The sequence below is a fragment of the Coregonus lavaretus genome, assembly GCF_964263955.1.
Source record: "Coregonus lavaretus genome assembly, chromosome: 2".
In the NCBI taxonomy this organism is placed as follows: domain Eukaryota; kingdom Metazoa; phylum Chordata; class Actinopteri; order Salmoniformes; family Salmonidae; genus Coregonus; species Coregonus lavaretus.
In genome coordinates, this window is record NC_139989.1 from 28,257,585 (window position 1) to 28,282,727 (window position 25,143).

At 46.2% G+C, this 25,143-nt stretch overlaps 1 protein-coding gene across 1 annotated transcript in view; it reads left to right on the forward strand.

Annotated features, from left to right (window-relative positions):
* Positions 1 to 25,143, forward strand: part of LOC311150358 (seizure protein 6 homolog) — a gene marked incomplete at its 5' end in the record, with an annotated part of 101,592 nt that overhangs the window by 22,640 nt on the left and 53,809 nt on the right. Inside the window, 3 exons of the mRNA XM_084187770.1 lie at positions 4,630 to 4,822; positions 5,124 to 5,309; positions 5,593 to 5,773. Of these exons, the coding sequence (XP_084043896.1) occupies positions 4,630 to 4,822; positions 5,124 to 5,309; positions 5,593 to 5,773 (560 nt within the window). The remainder of the gene's footprint in view (positions 1 to 4,629; positions 4,823 to 5,123; positions 5,310 to 5,592; positions 5,774 to 25,143) is intronic.

Sequence of the window (25,143 nt, forward strand, 5' to 3'; positions counted from 1 at the left end):
ATGAATGTTAGCTCTCTGTGTACATCCAAGGGCCAGCCGTGCTGCCCTGTTCTGAGCCAATTGCAATTTTCCTAAGTTTCCTAATTTTGTGGCACCTGACCACATGACTGAACAGTAGCCCAGGTGCAACAAAACTAGGGCCTGTAGGACCTGCCTTGTTGATAGTACTGTTAAGAAGGTAGAGAAGTGCTTTATTATGGACAGACTTCTCCCCATCTTAGCTACTGTTGTATCAATATGTTTTGACCATGACAGTTTACAATCCAGGGTTACTCCAAGCAGTTTAGTCACATCAACTTGCTCAATTTCCACATTATTTATTACAAGATTTAGATGAGGTTTAGGGTTTAGTGAATGATTTGTCCCAAATACAATGCTTTTAGTTTTAGAAATATTTAGGACTAACTTATTCCTTGCCACCCATTCTGAAACTAACTGCAGTTCTTTAAGTGTTGCAGTGATTTCACTCGCTCTAGTAGCTGACGTGTATAGTGTTGAGTCATCCGCATACATAGACACACTGGCTTTACTCAAATCCAGTGGCATGTCGTTAGTAAAGATTGAAAAAAGTAAGGGGCCTAGACAGCTGCCCTGGAGAATTCCTGATTCTACTTGGATTATGTTGGAGAGGCTTCCATTACAGAACACCCTCTGTGTTCTGTTAGAGAGAACTCTTTTATCCACAATTTGGCAGGGGGTGTAAAGCCATAACACATGTTTTTCCATCAGTAGACTGATCGATAATGTCAAAAGCCGCACTGAAGTCTAACAAAACAGCTCCCACAATCTTTTTATCATCAATTTCTCTCAGCCAATCATCAGTCATTTGTGTAAGTGCCGTGCTTGTTGAATGTCGTTCCCTATAAGTGTGCGGAAAGTCTGTAAATTTGTTTACAGTAAAATAGCATTGTATCTGGTAAACACAATTATTTCCAAAACTTTATTAAGTGTTGGTAACAGGCTGATTGGTCGGCTATTTGAGCCAGTAAAGGGGGCTTTACTCTTCTTGGGTAGCGGAATGACTTTTGCTTCCCTCTAGGCCTGAGGGCACACACTTTCTAATAGGCTTAGATTGAAGATATGCAAATAGGAGTGGCAATATCGTCCGCTATTATCCTCAGTAATTTTTCATCCAAGTTGTCAGACCCTGGTGGCAATGATTTTTTCATCTCTTCCACACTCACTTAACAGAATTCAAAATTAGAATGCTTGTCTTGGCATTGGCAGTCATACTTGGATGTGTAGTGTCAGCGTTTGTTGATGGCATGTCATGCCTAAGTTTGCTAATCTTGCCAATGAAAAAAAAGCATTAAAGTAAATGGCAATATCAGTGGCTTTTGTGATGAATGAGCCATCTGATTCAATGAATGTTGGACCTGAGTTTGCCTTTTTTCCCAAAATGTCATTTAAGGTGTGCCTTAAGCCAAAACTTTTTACTATCATTCTTTATTTAATTTGTCTTTGTTTCATAGTATAGTTTCTTCTTCTTTTTAATCAGTTTAGTCACATGACTAAACTGACTAGTCACATTTCTCAATTTGCAGTACGTTTGCCAATCGGTTGTGCAGCCAGACTTATTTGCCATTCATTTTGCCTCATCCCACTCAACCATAACATTTGTACAGTTCTTCAGTAATCTTTTAGACAGGTTTGTAATGCCAGTAGCCTGCTGAATCTTTCACACCCGCTGCCCAACGATGGTACCGGACCTGAAATAATTTGCCGCTTTTTGGAATCTTTGTGCTAGAATCAGTTCTTTAAAATACATTTTCAGAAGTTGCAAGCTAGCCCTCCTAATGTCGTTTGACCCCACATGGACTACGACAGCATCAGCCCCCGGCAGCTGTCGTAGAATGGTCGAAGCAGCCTTGTAATGTCCTGTACTTGTGCTCCAGGATAGCACAGAGTTTCTGCCCCGGGAACCATGATGTTTCTTACCATAGAACTGCCGATGATGACAGCTGGTGCAATGGCTGAGGAGGTCCGGCCGTTCTTTCACTTCGAGGACTGAAGGACCTGATGGACCCGAGCCAGCTGTAGTATCCATCGTGGATGATGAATGGGCTAGAGTCTCAGACAGCCTCACGGTGGATCTGAACCCGAGGTAGAAGCCACCGGAGAGGGAGACAGAACAGAGGACGAAGTCGCAGGTACCTCCGGAGCCAATATCAAATCTGAAGCCCCCAGGTAAGAAGGTGCCGGAACCTCTGGATCCAGGGTGGCGAATATGTTTCTAGTCTGTGTCCGGTCTGGGTTTAACATCTCCAAGGAGGCCCCCATTGCCAGAGGACGCTGTTTTAAATTTATACGGTGAATGACATATCTCCATGGCTGGTTGGTAGGATCGAGAACAGGAACATCCACCAAGTCATCCAGGAGCATCCCACCAACTCCATTCTCCAGGGAAGGGAGAGACCCATTCTGAGAGGGATCCCTGCAGAGTTCTGGCCAGTCGGCTGTGGAGAGCTGACACGGCGGCGACACTTCCACCAGGCCAGAGCGGCGTCTGGCTACTGGATAGAATGGAAAGAAAAAGTAGGCGGGAGTGGATTCCCCAGTAGCTTGTGTAGGTTTTCTACCTGTTTGCTAAGAGTAGCCACTTCGCCACTGTAGTCCTCTGCAAGCAAACCGTTGCAGTATGTGAAATCCATTCGACATTGTGGAGAACCAGTTTTGAATAATGTACTCTACCAGTCAAAAGTTTGGACACACCTACTCATTCAATGGTTTTTCTTTATTTTTACAATTTTTACATTGTAGAATAATAGTGAAGACATCAAAACTATGAAATAACACATATGGAATCATGTAGGAACCAAAACAGTGTTAAACAAATCAAAATATATTTTATATTTGAGATTCTTCAAATAGCCACCCTTTGCCTTGATGACAGCTTTGCACACTCTTGGCATTCTCTCAACCAGCTTCATGAGGTAGTCACCTGGAATGCATTTCAATTAACAGGTGTGCCTTGTTCAAAGTTAATTTGTGGAATTTATTTCCTCCTTAATGCGTTTTAGCCAATCAGTTGTGTTGTGACAAGGTAGGGGGGGTATACAGAATGTAGCCCTATTTGGTAAAAGACCAAGAAATTACTTGAAGCCATGAAGGTCAGTCAATATGGAACATTTCAAGAACTTTGAAAGTTTCTTCAAGTGCAGTCACAAAAACCATCAAGCGCTATGATGAAACTGGCTTTCATGAGGACCGCCACAGGAATGGAAGACCCACAGTTACCTCTGCTGCAGAGGATAAGTTCATTAGAGTTACCAGCCTCAGAAATTGCAGGCCAAATAAATGCTTCAAAGAGTTCAAGTAACAGACACATCTCAACATCAACTGATCAGAGGGGACTGTGTGAATCAGGCCTTCATGGTCGAATTGCTGCAAAGAAACCACTGCTAAAGGACACCAATAAGAAGAAGAGACCTGCTTGGGCCAAGAAATTAGACCAGTGGACATTAGACCAGTGAAAATGTGTCCTTTGGTCTGGAGTCCAAATTTGAGATTTTTGGTTCAAACCACCTTGGCTTTGTGAGACGCGGTGTGGGTGAACGGATGATCTCCGCATGTGTAGTTCCCACCGTAAAGCATGGAGGAGGAGGTGTGGAGGTGCTTTTCTGGTGACACTGTCTGTGATTTATTTAGAATTCAAGGCACACTTAACCAGCATGGCTACCACAACATTCTGCAGCGATACGCCATCCCATCTGGTTTGGGTTTAGTGGGACTGTCATTTGTTTTTTAACAGGACAATGACCCAACACACCTCCAGGCTGTGTAAGGGCTACTTTACCAAGAAGGAGAGTGATGGAGTGCTGCATCAGATGACCTGGCCTCCACAATCCCTCAACCCAATTGAGATGGTTTGGGATGAGTCGGACATCAGAGTGAAGGAAAAGCAGCCAACAAGTGCTCAGCAAATGTGGAAACTCCTTCAAGACTGTTGGAATTCCAGGTGAAGCTGGTTGAGAGAATACCAAGAGTGTGCAAAGCTGTCATCAAGGCAAAGGGTGGCTATTTGAAGAATCTCAAATATAAAATATATTTTGATTTGTTTAACACTTTTGATTACTACATGATTCCATATGTGTTATTTCACAGTTTTGATGTATTCACTATAATTCTACAATGTAAAAAAAATTGTACAAATAAAGAAAAACCCTTGAATGTGTAGGTGTGTCCAAACTTTTGACTGGTACTGTTTACATGGTGAGCAGGTTTTAAAAAAGTATATTATCATCACCATTACCTATGGTTAAAGAGTGGACGTGAAATTGTGTCTTTGCTCTCTACAGCGTCGTCAGACACCTTGTTTCTATTTATTTTGCTCACTCGAGTTAGTGCACACAACTTCATTGTAATGTTATTGGTTAGTGGTTTCTTTGATATTTTCTTTCTTACGGATTGACATTGGGATTCAATCTGATCGTGCTTTGTCAGCTATGCACCTTTTAAAGGCAATGTTTGCGGAGACTGCATTCACGGTAAACGCTGCATATGTCGATTCAATCACAAATTTACTTTGACACTTGACTTTCTTGTGGTTAGCAACCAGTGTTAGGCATTTTTACTCCTCAATGATTCCTAAATGAGTCACTAGATGTCCACCATCTCCCCTCTCCCCAGGTGAAGAAAGTTAACCTGTCCAAGGACGAGTCCCTGACTATCCTTGGCTATGGAGGGACGGGACCAGAACTCTTAGCCAATGAGACCCTGATGAGTGAGGGTCAGGTGATTCGAAGCTCAACCAATCAGGTGCAGATTTACTACCGCAGTCTCCGGCAGACCGATCATGGCATGTTCAGCCTACACTATCAAGGTAAATTCAGAGAGGTGTCTTTTCTTTTTCCAAGTAAATATGTTTGAGTCAATACAATGTTATTATAAGGATGCTGTCCACAACAAGGAGGGGAAGCACACCATAAAAACTTGAGGTGATTGTTTCATAAAAAAATAAAAAATAAAGACAACGTAAATTTTGCATGAATATATTACCAAGGTATTCCACCAGTGTGATGGTTTGTTCACATGTCATCCTGCCTTGTTTTGTGCAATTAATCTGTAGCTCTCTCTCTTTCCTCAATCTTTCTCACTCCCTTAATCTGTCCTACATGCAACAGCCTTCCTCCTCTCCTGCTCGTTCCCTCTTTCTCCTGAGGGAGGGGGTGTGACAGTAACGGACATCCATCCCGGAGGCCAGGCCCACTTCCACTGTGACCCTGGCTTCCAGGTCAGGGGCCACGAGGTAGCCACCTGCTTGAACATGACTCAACCTCATTGGAGCTCTCCTGAACCTCGGTGTGTGGGTCAGTGTCCGCTATCTTCTGACTGTAGAATCTTTGACAATGTCAATATGATACAACAATTGTCTGGCCTGCACAGAAAATGTGTATCTGAAATGCACAATGCTGCTTTGTTGTGGCCAGTGTGGGTACTGTGAGCTCATGGGAAATTATGTTTGTCCACGGAAGGCCCCACATCTCACACAGTTGAGGGAAGTGTTGATGTTTCTGTGGCCTGGCCCCAATGCCAGTGTCCACACACAGTGTGTATAACTGATGACTCTTGATTGTTCTTCCCAACTGTCAGCTGTGTCATGTGGAGGGTGGATCCGAAACGCAACCGTGGGTAGAATCTTCTCGCCGCCTCCTCCATCTGCGAGTAACCATAGCAACGGCAATCTGAGCTGCCATTGGCTACTGGAGGCCAGGGAGGGACACAGGCTCCACCTCCACTTTGAGAGGGTTGCGCTGGACGAGGACGATGATAAGTAAGTTAAGATGTTAAAGGGGCCATCTGCGATTGCTACATCCATATTTTAAATTCATGATAAATACCCTTTGATACTTGAAGAATATAACTTATTAATGCCTCATGAGCTTAGTTCAACTGTTTTACCCCATCAGTACCCAAAAATATAATCTTGTTTTTACTTCTATCTAATTGTAAACAAACACTGTATAATGTCAAAACATGTTCAAGTCTCATGGATGGTCAGTCTATGAATTTGAGTGGTTACATTTCTCCAGCCCCATCCCTCAGCTATTTATCAAATCAGTGGCAGGGTGACAGCGGTGTTATTGTTTAAACTGCAGATTCAGCTACTCAGTTCCACATGAATAATGTAAAACCCATCTTAGTACAATTATATTTTCTAACCCAGTACTGTGTATTGGTTAGATAATAACTTCCTTCTCATGGACATTGAAAAAGTGAAGTTGCAAAAATATAACAATAATTTGGCTGTATTGTATTGTGAGTTCCCTGCTGAAAAAACAGCATAGACCATCATAGGCTAGTCCAGTATAGATGCTGGTTTTGCTGGTGACCAGCCTTTGGTGTGTTTTCGACACTGGTGACCAGCCTTCCCTGTTGAAGAAAACAGCATAGAACAGCATACATTTCATGCTGTCTTTTGCTGGTGACCAGCCTTCACTGTGTTTTTGCTGGTGACCTGCCTTCGCTGTGTTTTGGACAGTGGTGTTAGGTTCTGACAAACAGAGTGAAAAACTAAGGGACAACTAGTCAAAGCTCAAAACAAGTTTATTCATCCAATTGGTCAAACAGCTGAAAAGACAAAGACATGTTTCCACCAGCACAAGTATTTATACGCTCCTATTAGGCGGAGTCTCCTCCTTGCACATCTAGACAGCCAATACATATCTGTTGCTAGGCAGGAAGTTAAGTGATGTGTGTCATAAAACTGTTCCTTCTCACTTCATCTGACCTGACCTCGGCCCACATTCCACACTAATCCACAGCTATCCAACCTTATCAGTGACCTCAACCAAGTGATTGCCTTTTCCCTCACTCAGTAACTTTCCAGACCCCTAGTTCTTATCCACCCTCCGTTTGTATTTGTATTTATTATGGATCCCCATTAATAAATAAACATTACAATACACTTACAACGGATTTCACAACATATTAAGTGTGTGCCCTCAGGCCCTTACTCCACTACCACATATCTACAACACAAAATCCATGTGTACGTGTGTGTATAGTGCGTATGTTATCGTGTGTTTGTATGCATGTGTCTGTGCCTATGTTTGTGTTGCTTCACAGTCCCCGCTGTTCCATAAGTTGTATTTGTATGTGTTTTTTATGTCTAATTCTACTGCTTGCATGAGTTACTTGATGTGGAATAGAGTTCCATGTAGTAATCGCTCTATGCAGTAATGTGCGTCTCCCATAGTGTGTTCTGGACTTGGGGACTGTGAAGAGACCTCTGGTGGCATGTCTTGTTGGGTATGCATGAGTGTCCGAGTTGTGCACCAGTAATTCAAACAGACAGCTTGGTGCATTCAACATGTCAATACCTCTCACAAATACAAGTAGTGATGAAGTTAATCTCTCCTCCACTTTGTGTACATCCAAGGGCCAGCCGTGCTGCCCTGTTCTGAGCCAATGGCAATTTTCCTATGTCCCTCTTTGTGGCACCTGACCACACGACTGAACAGTAGACCAGGTTTATGTTGGAGAGGCTTCCATTAAAGAACACCCTCTGTGTTCTCTTAGACAGGTAATTCTTTACACATACGTTTTTCCAGCAGCAGACTATGATCGATAATGTCAAAAGCTGCACTGAAATCTAACAAAACAGCCCCCACAATCTTTTTATTATCAATTTCTCTCAGCCAATCATCAGTCATTTGTGTAAGTGCTGTGCTTGTTGATTGCCCTTCCCTATAAGCGTGCTGAAAGTATGTTGTCAATTTGTTTACTGGAAAATAGCATTGTATCTGGTCAAACACAATTTTTTCCTAAACTTTACTAAGGGTTGGTAACAGGCTGATTGGTCGGCTATTTGAGCCAGTAAAGGGGGCTTTACTATTAGGTAGCGTAATGACTTTTGCTTCCCTCCAGGCCTGAGGGCACACACTTTCTAGTAGGCTTAAATTGAAGATATGGCAAATTGGAGTGGCAATATCGTCCGCTATTATCCTCAGTAATTTTCCATCCAAATTGTGGCTTGTCATTGTTGATAGACAGCAATACATTTTTCACCTCTTCCACACTCACTTTACGGAATTCAAAATGACAATTCTTGTCTTTCATAATTTGGTCAGATATACTTGGATGTGTAGTGTCAGCGTTTGTTGCTGGCATGTCATGCCTACGTTTGCTAATCTTGCCAATGAAAAAAATATTAAAGTAGTTGGCAATATCAGTTGGTTTTGTGATGAAAGAGCCATCTGATTCAATGAATGATGGAGCTGAGTTTACCTTTTTTCCCAAAATGTCATTGAAGGTTCTCCAAAGCTTTTTACTATCATTCTTTATGTCAGTTATCCTTGTTTCATAGTGTTGTTTCTTTTTCTTTTTATTCAGTTTAGTCACATGATTTCTAAATTTGCAGTACGTTTGCCAATCGGTTGTGCAGCCAGACTTATTTGCCATTCCTTTCGCCTCATCCCTCTTAAACATAAATTTTTTCAATTCCTCATCAATCCACGGGTATTTAACCGTTTTTACAATCAATTTCTTAATGGGTGCATGCTTATTAGTAACTGGGATAAGCAAATTCATAAATGTGTCAAGTGAAACGTCTGTTTGCTCCTCATTACACACCACGGACCAATAAATATTATTTACATCAACAACATAGGAATCACTACAAAACTTATTGTATGACCTCTTATATTAGGCCAAGCCTTTGGAACTTTGGTTTTCCTAGATATGGCTACTATATTGTGATCACTACATCCAATGGATCTGGATACTGCTTTCAAGCACATTTCTGCAGCATTAGTAAATATGTGATCAATACATGTTGATGGTATTAGTGGCGTTAGTACTGACTCTACCACAATGCATTCTTGTGTCTTCATATTTGGCCACCCATTCTATGCGAATTCTCAATCTATCCTTTTTACATGGTGCATTAACCATTAAAGCAACTGACACAAAAACTATGGCAGTTAAAGTAGCTCCCAGACCCCATCCAAGTGCTTGTTTACAGTGGAATCTACTTTTCCTCTTTAGCTCCACTTCCTCTATCGTAGCGTCTTCCAGCTCACCCATTATGCAGCTGGATCTCGTTTCACGTGGGAAGTGTGAACCCACCGAGGAGAGGCTGTGGTCTTCACCGATGCAGGTGCTGTAAGGAGTACCGTGTGTGGTCCAGACCAACACTGTCCCAACACCCCCGCCTGGTGGAACTTGATGTACACTCGATATCCGGGGCTCAGCCCATGCTCTCGGTTATCTCCAGGCGCCTGCTCCTCATGGGCTGATTTCACCTGGGAAAATACACACTGCAACGCATGGGTCATTTTCTGACAATAGGACAACATAGACTCTCCCATTATTGCCAGATCACTAATTTGTGACGTGAATAACAGCTCCTGGTACTCTCATCGGTCTCCCCATTACAACTTAATGTGGCGTGAGTCCTGTGGTGGCATTAGTTGATGCCCTCATTGACATCAGTACGACGGGTAAATTCGAAACCCAGTCTTTCCCTTCTGTGCTCAACATTTTGGCAAATTTCTCCTTAATCGAACGGTTCTGACGCTCCGTAATACCCGACGCTTGCGGCCTATATGGACAATGAAAGGCATGTTCGATTCCCAAAGCCTTACCACTGCCTTTAGCCTTTGGAAGTGAAATGTGTTCCTTGATCAGAGTCTAGTGTCCGGAATAAGCCCCATCTCGGTGTCACTTCCCTTAACATTGTTTGTGCTACAAAGTTCGCTGAAGCTGAGGAAGTTGCAAATACTTCTGTCCATCTGTCCACCACTACCAATGCACGAGTCAATGCCCTGCTTCGAGGGAGTGGCCCTATAAAGTCTATCTGTATGATGTAAATGGTCCATGCGGCAGGGGTTGCTTTTGGGCAGGAGTAGGCATTGTAGGTCCAATATTGTGTTCGGCACGTCACACATCTTTTAACCCAGTCCCGAAATGTTGCCAACACCCCCTTTCCGCATCACGTCGTCTTGAACTGAGATGTTCACAGCCGATTGATGTGTTGGTCCATGATACATTTCAGAAAGAGTAATACGTATCCCGCTTGGTGCTACGGGCCTTCCAGTGGTAGTATTATATCACAACCCCTCAGTGTCTACTTGGCACCCATGTTCTAACCACTCCCACATTTCTTTCTTGTTAGTTTGCTGCTGTAAATCTTTTAGACTTAGAATCCCAGCCTTGTAATTCACAATATTTACATGTGCTTCCTTAACACCTTATCTTACTCAAATCAAACTGTACAAATTGTCACATGCGCCGAATACAACAGGTGTAGACCTTACAGTGAAGTGCTTACTTACAAGCCCTTAACCAACAATGCAGTTTTAAGAAAATAGAGTTAAGAAAATATTGACTAAATAAACAAAAGTAAAATAAAATAAGTGACTACACATAGATAATAAACAGTGAGCAGCAGCAGTGTAAAAACAAAAGGGGGTGGGGGGGGTCAATGTAAATAGTCAAGGTGGCCATTTGATTAATTGTTCAACAATCTTATTGCTTGGTGGTAGAAGCTGTTAAGGAGCTTTTTGGACCTAGCCTTGGCGCTCTGGTACCGCTTGCCGTGAGGTAGCAGACTTGGGTGACTGGAGTCTCTGACAAATTTGTTGGGCCTTCCTCTGACATAGTACAGTGCTTGCGAAAGTATTCACCCCCTTGGCATTTTTCCTATTTTGTTGCCTTACAACCTGGAATTAAAATTGATTTTTGGGGGGTTTGTATCATTTGATTTACACAACATGCCTACCACTTTGAAGATGCTAAATAAAAAATGTTGTGAAACAAACAAGAAATAAGACAGAAAAACTGAACTTGAGCGTGCATAACTATTCACCCCCCCAAAGTCAATACTTTGTAGAGCCACCTTTTGCAGCAATTACAGCTGCAAGTCTCTTGGGGTATGTCTCTATAAGCTTGGCACATCTAGCCACTGGGATTTTTGCCCATTCTTCAAGGCAAAACTGCTCCAGCTCCTTCAAGTTGGATGGGTTCCGCTAGTGTACAGCAATCTTTAAGTCATACCACAGATTATCAATTGGATTGAGGTCTGGGCTTTGACTAGGCCATTCCAAGACATTTAAATGTTTCCCCTTAAACCACTCGAGTGTTGCTTTAGAAGTATGCTTAGGGTCATTGTCCTGCTGGAAGGTGAACCTCTGTCCCAGTCTCAAATCTCTGGAAGACTGAAACAGGTTTCCCTCAAGAATTTCCCTGTATTTAGAGCCATCCATCATTCCTTAAATTCAGACCAGTTTCCCAGTCCCTGCCGATGGAAAAACATCCCCACAGCATGGTGATGGTGTTCTCGGGGTGATGAGAGGTGTTGGGTTTGCGCCAGACATAGCGTTTTCCTTCATGGCCAAAAAGCCCAATTTTAGTCTCATCTGACCAGAGTGCCTTCTTCCATATAAATAATAAATAATATGCCATTTAGCAAACGCTTTTATCCAAAGCGACTTACAGTCATGCGTGCATACATTTTTGTGTATGGGTGGTCCCGGGGATCGAACCCACTACCTTGGCGTTACAAGCGCCGTGCTCTACCAGTTGAGCTACAGAGGACCACACATGTTTGGGGAGTCTCCCACATGGCTTTTTGCGAACACCAAACGTGGTATGATTATTTTTTTCTTTAAGCAATGGCTTTTTTCTGGCCACTCTTCCGTAAAGCCCAGCTCTGTGGAGTCTTAAAGTGGTCCTATGGAAAGATACTCCAATCTCCGCTGTGGAGCTTTACAGCTCCAGAATTATCTTTGGTCTCTTTGTTGCCTCTCTGATTAATGGTCTCCTTACCTGGTCCGTGAGTTTTGATGGGCGGCCCTCTCTTGGCAGGTTTGTTGTGGTGCCATATTCTTTCAATTTTTTAATAATGGATTTAATGGTGCTCCGTGGGATGTTCAACATTTCAGATCTTTTTTTATATTCTGTACTTCTCCACAACTTTGTCCCTGACCTGTTTGGAGAGCTCCTTGGTCTTCATGGTGCCACTTGCTTGGTGGTGCCCCTTGCTTAGTGGTGCTTAGTAGGACCTTTCAGAACAGGTGAACTGAGATCATGTGACAGATCATGTGACACATAGATTGCACACAGATGGACTTTATTTAACTAATTATGTGACTTCTGGAGGTAATTGGTTGCACCAGATCTTGTGTAGGGGCTTCATAGCAAAGGGGGTGAATACATATGCACGCACCACTTTTCAGTAATTTTTTTAGTTGTACATTTTTTTTTAACAAGTTTATTTTTTTCATTTCACTTTACCTATTTGGACTATTTTGTGTATGTCCATTACATGAAATCCAAATAAAAATGCTAAGGACCCTGGGACTAAACACCTCCCTTTGCAACTGGATCCTGGACTTCCTGACGGGCCGCCCCCAGCTGGTAAGGGTAGGCAACAACACATCTGCCACGCTGATCCTCAACACGGGGGCCCCTGTTAATTGAAATGCATTCCAGGTGACTACCTCATGAAGCTGGTTGAGAGAATGCCAAGAGTGTGCAAAGCTGTCATCAAGGCAAAGGGTGGCTATTTGAAGAATCTCAAATATAAAATATATTTTGATTTGTTTAACACTTTTCTGGTTACTACATGATTCCATATGTGTAATTTCATAGTTTTGATGTCTTCACTATTATTCTACATGGTAAAAATAGTAAAAATAAAGAAAAATCCTTGAATGAGTAGGTGTGTCCCAACTTTTGACTGGTACTGTAGGTCCTGGATGGCAGGAAGCTTGGCCAGTGATGTACTGTGCCGTACGCACTACCCTCTGTAGCGCCTTAGAGTCGGATGCCGAGCAGTTGCCATACCAGGTGGTGATGCAACTGGTCAGGATGCTCTCGATGGTGCAGCTGTATAATTTGAGGATCTGGGGACCCATGCCAAATCTTTTCAGTCTCATGAGGGGAAAAAGGCGTTGTCGTGCCCTCTTCATGACTTTCTTGGTGTGTTTGGACCATGATAGTTTGTGTGATGTGGACACCAAGGAACTTGAAACTCTCGACCCGCTCCACTACAGCCCCATCTATGTGAATGGGGGCGTGTTCGGCCCTCCTTTCATGTAGTCCACGATCATCTCCTTTGTCTTGCTCACGTTGAGGGAGAGGTTGTTGTCCTGGCACCATACTGCCAGGTCTCTGACCTCCTCCCTTTAGGAGTGATCAGGCCTACCACCGTTGTGTCGTCAGCAAACTTAATGTTGGTGTTGGAGTCGTGCTTAGCCACGCAGTCGTGGGTGAATGGAGTACAGGAAGGGACTAAGCATGCACCCCTGAGGGGCCCCCGTGTTGAGGATCAGCGTGGCAGATGTGTTGTTGCCTACCCTTACCAGCTGGGGGTGGCCCATCAGGAAGTCCAGGATCCAGTTGCATAGGGAGGTGTTTAGTCCCAGGGTCCTTAGCATAGTGATGACCTTTGTGGGCACTATGGTGTTGAACGCTGAGCTGTAGTCAATGAACAGCATTCTCACCTGTGTTCCTTTTGTCCAGGTGGGAAAAGGCAGTGTGGAGTGCGATTGAGTTGGCTTCATCTGTGGATCTGTTGGGGCGGTATGCAAATTGGAGTGGGTCTAGGGTTTCCGGGATGGTGGTGTTGATGTGAGCCATGACCAGCCTTTCAAAGCACTTCATGTCTACCGACGTGAGTGCTACGAGGCGGTAGTCATTTAGGCAGGTTATCTTCGCTTTCTTGGTCACAGGTACTATGGTAGTCTGCTTGATTCATGTAGGTATTACAAACTCGGTCAGGGAGAGGTTGAAAATGTCAGTGAAGACACTTGCCAGTCAGCGCATGCTCTGAGTACACGTCCTGGTAATCCGTCTGGCCCCGCAGCCTTGTGAATATTGACCTGTTTAAAGGTCTTGCTCACATCGGCTACGGAGAGTGTGATCACACAGTCGTCCGGAACAGCTGGTGCTCTCATGCATGCTTCATTGTTGCTTGCCTCGAAGCCAGCATACAGGGCATTTAGCCCTTCTGGTAGGCTTGTGTCACTGGGCAGCTCGTGGCTGGGTTTCCCGTTGTAGTCCATAATAGTTTGCAAGCCCTGCCACATCCGACGAGCGTCAGAGCCGGTGTAGTAGGATTCAATCTTAGTCCTGTATTGACGCTTTGCCAGTTTGATGGTTCGTCTGAGGGCATAGCGGGATTTCTTATAAGTGATCAGTGTCCCGCTCCTTGAAAGTGGCAGCTCTAGCCTTTAGCTCGGTGCGGATGTTGCCTGTAATCCATGGCTTCTGGTTGGGTTTGTACGTACGATCACTGTGGGGACGATGACGTCGATGCACTTATTGATGAAGCCGGTGACTGAGGTGGTATACTCCTTAATGCCATTGGATGAATCCCGGAACATATTCCAGTCTGTGTTAGCAAAACAGTCCTGTAGCGTAACATCCGCGTCATCTGACCACTTCCGTATTGAGCAAGTCACTGGTACTTCCTGCTTTAGTTTTTGCTTGTAAGCAGGAATCAGGAGGATATAATTATGGTCAGCTTTGCCAAATGGAGGGCGGGGGAGAACTTTGTACGTGTCTCTGTGTAGAGAGATTTTTTTCCTCTGGTAGAAATTAGGTTAAAGTCCCCGGTCACTAGGAGTGCCGCTTCTGGATGAGCAATTTCTTGTTTGCTTGTGGCCTTATCCAGCTCGTTGAGTGCGGTCTTAGAGCCAGTGTCAGTTTGTGGCGGTAAATAGATGGCTACGAAAAATATCTTGGTAGATAGTGTGGTCTACTTTTGATGCCATTAACAAATCATCTACGTACTGTACCAACACAGAACCCTCAAATGTACACTCTTTTAGCGATTGTTTCAATGCGGCGTTGTCATGAGCCTCTCACTCCACCGGGTTACCACCTTAATTTTCTTCCACTCTGCTCACCACTCTCTCTACTCAGCCTAACTAGCTCCACCTGTCCCTGCTCTGCTCTGCTCTAATTACTCTGCCAGCTGCGCTGCATTACCCACTACCTCTCCCAGTATTTAAGGCCCTGTCTTTCAGCTCTCCGGTGTCAGATCGTCTGCAAAGCTCACACCCGGAACCTGTTTGCTCGCGCTTCTGGCTCACCCTGATTTTGTGACCCCGGACCTGCCTGATTTTTGGATACTCTTCTGCCCCAGGAGATCCAGACCTGCTTCTGCCATAACGACTCCTGACTACTCTTCAATCCCGGTAACTCTGACCAGCCTTCTGCCTTGCTACTACGTATTTTGGATTTCCCTTGAACTGTACTGCTGCCTTGTTTCATTCCGCCCTGTTGTGTCTGTGTCTCCCCCCCCCAGGACTTCTGGACCACCCACCACCGGCTTCATAGGACGCATCGCTGCCACTGGGGGGGGCACAGACCCAGCACATTGGACGGGATCCCTGTTACCCCTGGAGCCTTCATTCACTCCCTACTTCCCTTTTCCCTTAAGTTTTAATAAACTTTCTGGTGTGACGCAATTGTGGTCCTCTGGTCGTCTGTCTGAACCGTGACAGTACGATCTGACCATTATGGACTCAGCGCACACTTTCCCCGACATGGAAACCGATGAGCATGAGCAGCAGTTCCAGCAGCAGCAACAACAACTCGCCATGATCATTCAACTCCTCACCAACCTTACCCCAGCCAGTCTGCCCACCAGCCCTGCCCCCGAGTTACCTGCCCCGGTCATTGCAGCCGCTGCTCCGGAACCCAAGATTGGAAACCCCGAGCGGTTCAACGGCGATTCAACCCAGGTCCGGCCATTCCTGACTAGCTGCCGACTTCAGTTCTCCTTGCAGCCAAGGACCTTCGCCACGGAGGGGGCTAAAGTTGGGTATGCCATCACTCACCTGACGGGCCGAGCTCGACTCTGGGGAACAGCAGAGTTCGAACGTCAAACCCCCGCATGTGCAACCTTCGACCTGTTTGCTGAGGAGATGCTGAAGGTGTTTGACCTGGATTCACCAACCGCAGAGGCGTCTCGTGAACTGTTCAGTATTCGACAAGGCAGACGTACAGTCGCAGACCATTCCATCGACTTCCGAACCCTGGCTAGACGAAGTTCTTGGAACACACCATCGTTGGTGGACGCGTTCTTCCATAGTTTGGCTGACTATATCAAGGACGAGTTGGTCTCCCATGAACTGCCTTCCACTCTTGATGAAGCCATCGCACTGACTGTCAGGATCGACAGAAGGATACAGACCCGTCGTCGTGAGAGGGGGCGCCAAGGTCCACCTACTACCGGCATTCGGAGAGATCCGACTGGGCTCCTGTCATCTACTGCCACTCACCCAGGTCAGCTTGATCAGTCTGAGCCTATGGAGATTGGGCGAGCCTCTCTCACTCCTGCAGAGCGCCAGCGCCGCTTCACCTCAAACCTCTGCCTCTATTGTGGAGGTGATGGACATCGTGTGGTAACCTGCCCTTTAAAGGGCCGAAGCTCACCGGGCATAGGGGGAGTCCGGTTGAGTTCAATGACCATCCAGTCCTCCGACCGCAAACCCCTGCTGCAAGTTCACCTCCGCCTCTCTGACTCAACTCACACCCTGGCTGCTCTGGTGGATTCTGGCGCCGAAGCCAACATAATGGACATCAAGCTGGCACGCCAACTGGGACTGGAGAACCTCCGTTTGACACCTCCTATTCCTGCCCGGGCACTGGACGGACACTTACTCGGATCGGTCACTCATGTCACGGCCCCGGTCTCGATGGGTCTGTCCGGAAACCATCAAGAAACTATCCAGTTTCACCTGCTCCCCTCTCCAGGCCAACCCCTCATCCTGGGTTACCCATGGCTCCGCCGGCACAACCCTCAGCTCGACTGGGTGACCGGGGTGATCAGGGAGTGGGGAGAGGACTGCCACCGAACCTGCCTGCTTGCTGCCGCACTACCCCCTCGGCCAGTACCTACTAACTCCGCTCCTGACCTCTCCAATGTCCCAGAATGCTACCATGGTCTCAGAGAGGTGTTTAACAAAGCAAGAGCCACATCTCTGCCCCCTCACCGACCGTACGACTGTGCCATCGACCTCCTCCCTGGAACAGCCCCTCCAAAGGGTCGTCTTTATTCGTTGTCTGCTCCTGAAAGAAAGTCCATGGAGGACTACATCAATGGCTCTCTGTCCGCAGGATTAATCCGTTCATCTTCATCTCCTGCTGGTGCTGGCTTCTTCTTTGTGGGGAAGAAGGACGGATCTCTTCGCCCCTGCATCGACTACAGGGGACTCAACGACATCACAGTGAAAAACCGTTACCCTCTGCCTCTGCTCACCTCTGCTTTTGAGTTGCTCCAGGGAGCCACTGTTTTTACCAAGTTGGATCTCAGAAACGCTTACCACCTAGTGCGGATCCGGGAGGGAGATGAATGGAAAACCGCATTCAATACACCAACAGGCCACTACGAGTATCTGGTTATGCCTTTTGGCCTCACCAATGCTCCTGCTGTGTTCCAGGCTCTAGTGAATGATGTACTGCGGGACATGTTAAACAAGTTTGTCTTCGTTTACCTGGATGACATCTTAATCTACTCCAGAAACCTGTCTGAACACACCCGCCATGTCCAGCAAGTCCTTCATCGTCTTCTGGAGAATTCCCTCTACGCCAAGGCAGAGAAATGTGAGTTTCACGTCAAGACAGTGGCCTTCCTGGGGTACATAGTGGCAGAGGGAAGTATCCAAATGGATCCTGCCAAAGTATCAGCAGTCACTTCATGGCCAGTTCCGGAGAACAGAAAGAAGCTGCAACAGTTTCTGGGGTTTGCTAACTTCTATAGAAAGTTTATCCGGAACTACAGTACCGTTGCTGCCCCTCTCACTGCTCTAACCAGCACCAAGCAACCCTTCACCTGGACCCCAGCAGCCGACAAAGCCTTCAGTACCCTCAAGGTGAGGTTCACCTCCGCTCCCATCCTCCAGATGCCTGATGTGGACCGGCAATTCATTGTGGAGGTGGACGCCTCGGATGTGGGAGTTGGTGCTGTGATTTCTCAGTGGGCTGCGGAGGATAGGAAGCTCCATCCCTGTGCCTTTTTCTCACGTCGGTTGTCCCCCTCTGAGTGCAATTACGACATAGGGAACCGTGAGCTGCTGGCTGTGAAGCTTGCCTTGGAGGAGTGGCGTCACTGGCTGGAGGGGTCCACCATTCCATTTCTCGTTTGGACCGATCATAAGAACTTGGAGTACATCCGCACGGCCAAACGGTTGAACTCCAGGCAGTCCCGCTGGGCCCTGTTCTTCACCAGGTTTAATTTCACTCTGTCATACCGGCCTGGATCACGCAACACCAAGCCAGACGCCCTCTCCCGTCAATTCCAGAAGGATGACACCCCCTCCAAGGACCCTGTGTCGATTCTGCCAAGTCCCTGCATCGTTGCAGCTCTGACCTGGGCTGTTGAGGAACAGGTGCTGGAGGCTCTCCGTAACCAGCCAGGTCCCAGCACTTGCCCAGCTGACCGCCTTTTTGTCCCCGAAGACCTGAGGTCCCAGGTCGTTCAGTGGGGACATGACTCCCGCCTAGCTTGTCACCCTGGCTCCACCCGCACTTACAACCTGCTCGCCCAGAGGTTCTGGTGGCCCTCTCTGAGAAAGGATGTACGGGAATTCGTCCAAGCCTGCCCCATCTGCAACCAACACAAGTCGTCCTGCCAGCCCCCAGCCGGATTGCTGCAGCCCCTGCCTGTGCCCAGACGTCCCTGGTCTCACATCGCCCTTGACTTTGTCACGGGGCTGCCCCCTTCAAGTGGCATGACCGTTATTCTCACCATAGTTGACCGTTTCAGCAAGATGGCACACTTCATTCCCCTCCCCAAGCTCCCAACCGCCAAGGAGACCGCCCAGGTGGTCCTGGAACACGTCTTCCGGATCCACGGACTGCCAAAGGATGTAGTTTCTGACCGTGGTCCACAATTCTCCTCCGCTTTTTGGAAGGAGTTCTGTCACCTGCTGGGAGCCACAGTCAGTCTGACTTCCGGATTCCATCCCCAATCCAATGGGCAGTCAGAGCGGGCTAATCAGGAGCTCGAGAAGGCACTGCGATGCATGACTTCACGCAACCCCCACTCCTGGTCGCAGCAATTGACATGGGTGGAGTACGCACACAATTCTCTGACCTGCTCTGCCATCGGTATGTCCCCTTTCCAATGTGTTTATGGATACCAGCCTCCTCTATTTGCCAGCCAGGAAGAGGAGGTTACTTGCCCATCTGCACTTGCTTTTGCCCGTCGATGTCGCCGCACCTGGTCACAAGCCCGAGCCACACTCCTCAGATCCGTTGCCAGCTACACTACCGGGGCCAACCGTCGGAGAATTCCTGCTCCCACCTACCATGTTGGTCAAAGGGTGTGGTTGTCATCGAAGAACCTGCCACTCAGGGTGGAGTCGCAGAAGCTGGCACCTCGGTTCATTGGCCCATTCCCTATCATAAGAGTGATTAGCCCAACTGCTGTCCGGCTCCAACTGCCTAATTCCCTGAGGGTGCACCCCACTTTCCATGTGTCTAAGATTAAGCCCATCCATGAGAGTCCGCTGGTCCCTGCTGCGCCTTGTCCTCCTCCTCCACGGCTCGTCGATGGTGGTCTGGTTTACACCGTCCGCCGCCTGCTTCGGTCCAGACGGAGGGGTAGGGGTCTCCAGTACCTCATTGACTGGGAGGGCTATGGACCTGAGGAAAGGACCTGGGTGCCAGCTAGTCGGATTGTGGATAGGACTTTCATCACCGCTTTCCACCAACGGCATCCTGATCAACCTGCAATCCGTAGGGGCCGCCCCAGAGGGGTCCCTAACCGTCCTGCCCGCTCGGCTTCCTGTCCTGTGCCTGATCCTGTCTCGGGACCTGTCCCATCTCCCGACCACGGCCCTCCGGCTTCCTCCGAGGATGAGGACGTTCACTCGGACCGTTCGGAGGAGTTCTAGCCCTCCTCCGGCTCCCCTCCTCCCGCCCGGCGTGGTGTTGCTCTTGGGACTTCTGGGGCCGTCCCTTGGGGGGGGGGTTCTGTCATGAGCCTCTCACTCCACCGGGTTACCACCTTAATTTTCTTCCACTCTGCTCACCACTCTCTCTACTCAGCCTAACTAGCTCCACCTGTCCCTGCTCTGCTCTGCTCTAATTACTCTGCCAGCTGCGCTGCATTACCCACTACCTCTCCCAGTATTTAAGGCCCTGTCTTTCAGCTCTCCGGTGTCAGATCGTCTGCAAAGCTCACACCCGGAACCTGTTTGCTCGCGCTTCTGGCTCACCCTGATTTTGTGACCCCGGACCTGCCTGATTTTTGGATACTCTTCTGCCCCAGGAGATCCAGACCTGCTTCTGCCATAACGACTCCTGACTACTCTTCAATCCCGGTAACTCTGACCAGCCTTCTGCCTTGCTACTACGTATTTTGGATTTCCCTTGAACTGTACTGCTGCCTTGTTTCATTCCGCCCTGTTGTGTCTGTGTCTCCCCCCCCCAGGACTTCTGGACCACCCACCACCGGCTTCATAGGACGCATCGCTGCCACTGGGGGGGGCACAGACCCAGCACATTGGACGGGATCCCTGTTACCCCTGGAGCCTTCATTCACTCCCTACTTCCCTTTTCCCTTAAGTTTTAATAAACTTTCTGGTGTGACGCAATTGTGGTCCTCTGGTCGTCTGTCTGAACCGTGACAGGCGTGATACAAAGTTGGACTATTTGTAAACCCCATTGGTGCCCTCGCCCACGTATACTACTCTCCCTGGCAACAAAAACCAGCAGTGGTGTAAAGTACTTAAGTAAAAATACTTTAAAGTACTACTTAAGTTGTTTTTTGGGGTATCTGTACTTTACTTTACTATTTATATTTTGACAACATTTACTTTTACTTCATTACATTTCTTAAGAAAATATTACTCCATACATTTTCCCTGACACCCAAAAGTACTCGTTATATTTTGAATGCTTAGCAGGACAGGAAAATGGTTCAGTTAACACACTTATCAATAGAACATCCCTGGTCATCCCTACTGCCTCTGATCTGGCGGACTCACTAAACACCCATGCTTCATTTGTAAATGATGTCTGAATGTTGGAGAGTGCCCCTGGCTATCCGTAAATAAAAAAAATTAAAAAATGGTGACATCTGGTTTGCTTAATATAAGAAATTTGAAATTATTTTTTACTTTTGATACTTAAGTATATTTCACAATTCCATTTACTTTTGATACTTAAGTATACTTTAAACCAAATACTTTTAGACTTTTACTCAAGTAGAATTTTACTGGGTGACTTTTACTTTTACTTCAGTCATTTTCTATTAAGGTATCTTTACTTTTACTCAAGTATGACAATTGGGTATTTTTTCCACCCCTGCAAACCAGTGTCGTGACTCTTCAGCCACCGGCACTGACCAAAATAAATGTTTCATGTCAAGCACACTGTACCATTCTGAGTATGAGGGAATAGATGCCAAAAGGTCTGCCAAATCCGCTACTACTGGTGTGATTTTCACTGCATGTTTGTTTATGCCGTGAAAATCCACCTTAATATGCCATTTTAGTCCCTTTTTCACTTGGAATAAAGGGCTGTTGCACCGAGCAGGTCCTCTTACCACTATGCCTCGTTCAAGTAATATTGAAAGATCCTCCGCCACTGATTTCTCAGCCTCCGGTTTAATAGGGTAATGCTTCATCGGTTGCGTTGGCTCTCCCTCCACCACAACAGGCTTGCAACCTTTAATCAGACCAAAATCTAATGCGTCTTTTGCCCATGGTGAAAGATCCTGAAACAACAATTGCTCTGCTTTCGCCGTTCTTACTGCCAATTTTGATTTGTTACCTTTCAGAATCCACTCTCCTGGCATCCCGCAAAGATTATCCGACCCCAAAATCGGCTCTACTCCTGTCGCCATGTAAAATTATCCGGGTGTTGTTACTGGACCTATGTTCAAAGACATAGGTAGTAGCTGTATCGCCTTAGATTCTGCCCATTACCCCACTAAATGTGATACTTTTTCCTGTCGCAAATTTAGCCAATTTCTCATCGTAAGGAATCAGTGATATTTGAGCACTGGTATCTATTAGAAAGTTGTGTGAGACGTGGCCTCCTACGTCCCCCTTCACATAGAAACCATCATCTCTACGAACCACAATCGATCGGACCGAGGCCAGACACCGCTATGTGAAGTTGTCATTCCCCGCTGCTTTCAAGAGAGTTTGGTGTTGTTCTTTCGTCAAAGATGCAAACCCTTGCATCGCAGCATTCCCTCCAAAGGCAGTGGGTGCAGTAGGCTCCGGTACTACCCTACACTCATTCTTTTATTCTTTCCTCTCTGTTGCTTTGTCTTACTTTGGCCATTGAAACCACTGTTAGTGACTTTCACTGTGGCTGTATTAACCACTCGCACGGCTGCGAAGTGAGCTGAATTAGATTCCCCTCTCAATGCCGCCTGTACTATTTCATCCCAGTGAGAATGTTGGTCCACTACCCCCACAATAGCCATTTTGATAACAGGTTTCAAGCCTGCCATCAAAGCAGACGTACAAATTCCTGCATTTTGATCGTATCAATCCCCCATTGTCAGATTAGTACATAACGCATCATCCATCCGATCCACATAATCGCGTATTCCTTATTTTGGACCCTGAGTACAGTTACTAATTTTACTCGCATCCGGTCTAAACAATATATTCCCAACTGTAGTTAAGAATCAAAAAATTTCGTCATTTGCTGTCGCCCGGGTCACACGCTTCGTGTCCAGAGGACCAAGCCGGCGTTCGATATCACTGTGCGAGGGTTGGCAACATGGCCCTTAGCAAAAGCGAGCGTACAATATGATCGTATTCACCAGCATGGAACCCAAAAAATTGACCCTGTTTCCTCATGAAACTGATAAATTCCTGTCCCTCCTTTACTGGATCCAGTGCCTCTTTTCATAATACTACGCATTTCGCTTAGGCTCAGTGGCTGATGGTGATGCTGAATTTGGATCCATGCTTGGGGATGCGCGTCATCGGGAATAGGGTTGTCCTCCCCGGTACTATTTGTCCCGGATAATATGTAACCGGGGTTGCGTGTGTTCGTACTGGGCGCACATCTCTATGATTGCTGATCCACTATCCAGTCCGGGACTGCTGTATCTGGATTTGTAATGTGCCTGTTCTCTGCCTCTCGCAACTCATATCGCTCTTTTTCCTCTTTAAGAGACGGGTATAATTTTCTAGCGCAATAGCCAATTCCTGTTTATGTTCATCTAATCTATGCGCACAGCCTTCGGATATGCCCAGTTTTTAATTTGACGCTTCATTCTTGTCTACTGCCTGCTCCATTTTACCTCGCAGGTCTCTATTTTTCTATTTTTCCACCTTTATCCGCTGCTGATAAAATGCTGTGGTAAGGATGCCTGCGTATTGTGGTCTGGACCTTTCTCTGATTTTCAGTATTCCACACTACGATTGCATCCATACACTCTTAGCTGGTTTTAAACTTTCCATCTACAGGATAATGTGTACCAATGTTGTCCAATTTAACTAATTTTTCCCACCATTTATTTGGTTCTTGGTGCTGGTCATATGCCTTTTTTAGTGCCTCTAAAGCTTTGGTAATATTTTTCCCTTCTACCCCTCCCACTCCGGGAGTCTCCTGGCCTCTAGAAGCCATATCAGTTATTATTGACTCTGTGTCACCCCCCAACGGCGTTAAGTAGTAACAGCTTAGGCTATCAATAATTTGGTGACTACTCCGTACACTTTTGGTGCTGGATGACACTGTTGTGTCTGTCAATTCACCACAGGCAATTGTGGACTACTAATGTGTAGCATGGGAAGGGGTTTTAGTCTAATTTCTCAATATAAAATACCTCTGTTCCCAACAATCCTCATTAACAAAATTACTCACAATTGTCCTCCTATTTCCACCTAATGTGATCCTTTTCACTTCATCTGACCTGACCTGACCTCGGCCCACGTTCCCAACCAACCAAGTGATTGCCTTTTCCCTCACTCAGTAACTTTCCAGACCCCTAGTTTTTATCCACCCTCCATATACATTCCTTATACATTTAATTATTAACTTCTAGTATAGCAAGTATTTCAACCTAGAATCCAACACTGGTATAAGCGGGTCACTATGAAAACCAGCATCAAGTCACATCATGCTGGCTTGCAAAGTAATGTTTAATTCCTATGGAATCCAGCCAGGGTGGGGATATCCAAAAATTGGAACTTTTCTTCACCCACAATCTGCATTCAGAAGGACTGCCAGGATTAGAAAGAAGAATAAATGAGACTACCCAAACCATCTAAACTGGAAAAAGCATTTCAGTAACGGGTGCAAGAAGTCCAACTAACAGATTGGATTAGTTTAGAAAAATGTATGAAATGTATCTTTGTGTAGAATAAGATTAATTAAACAATCAATGCAAAAACACAACAAACGAAAAAGATATTGAAACAAACTATTTTAAAACTCGACTGCAATAGAGCATGCTGGGAAATATGATAATGATGGGCGTGGTCAGACCAGTTTGACCAGCTAAACCATTCTGGTAAACCAGCATAACCTGCTAGACCATATGCTGGTCAGACCAGCTTGACCAACTAGACCACAAAACATTTTGAAATGTGGTTATGCATCAGCAGTTTTTCTCTTGTTATGTCAGTCACTGACAGTCACTCAATGTCAGCTAACAATTTTTTGATTGGTAAGTTAGTCTAGCCAGCTATCTAAACTTGTCGAATACCAACCAGGCATGCAGGGCATGTGCCCAGGGGCAGTGACCTGCAGGGGGCCCCCATTGATTTGTATTAGTCACTCTCATTCAGATATCATATTAACATGGCATAAGTCATGGAAAAATGTGTAGAATTGCAGGAAATTAGTTATACAATATTCTCTCTGCCCATGGCAAAATGTTTAGAATTGCAGAAAACCTGCTTTAAAACTTACATTTTCTCTCCGCCGTCAAGACGGGGGCCAGTAAATTCTTGCTTAGGGCCGGCCCTTGCTACTGGTATAATGCATTTAGTTAAGAGAGTTAAGTAGTCTAACTGCACAAATCAGTTGACTGCATGTGTGGGTATGGATGTGCGTACGCCACTTTTTTGTGGCCCCCACCCCCATCAAAGTTGCCCATCCCTGAGCTAGACCATGCTGGTCAGACCAGCTTGACCAGCTAGACCATGCTGGTCAGACCAGCTTGACCAGCCTCTGACCAGCACTGACCAGTTAAAGACCAGCATGGACCAG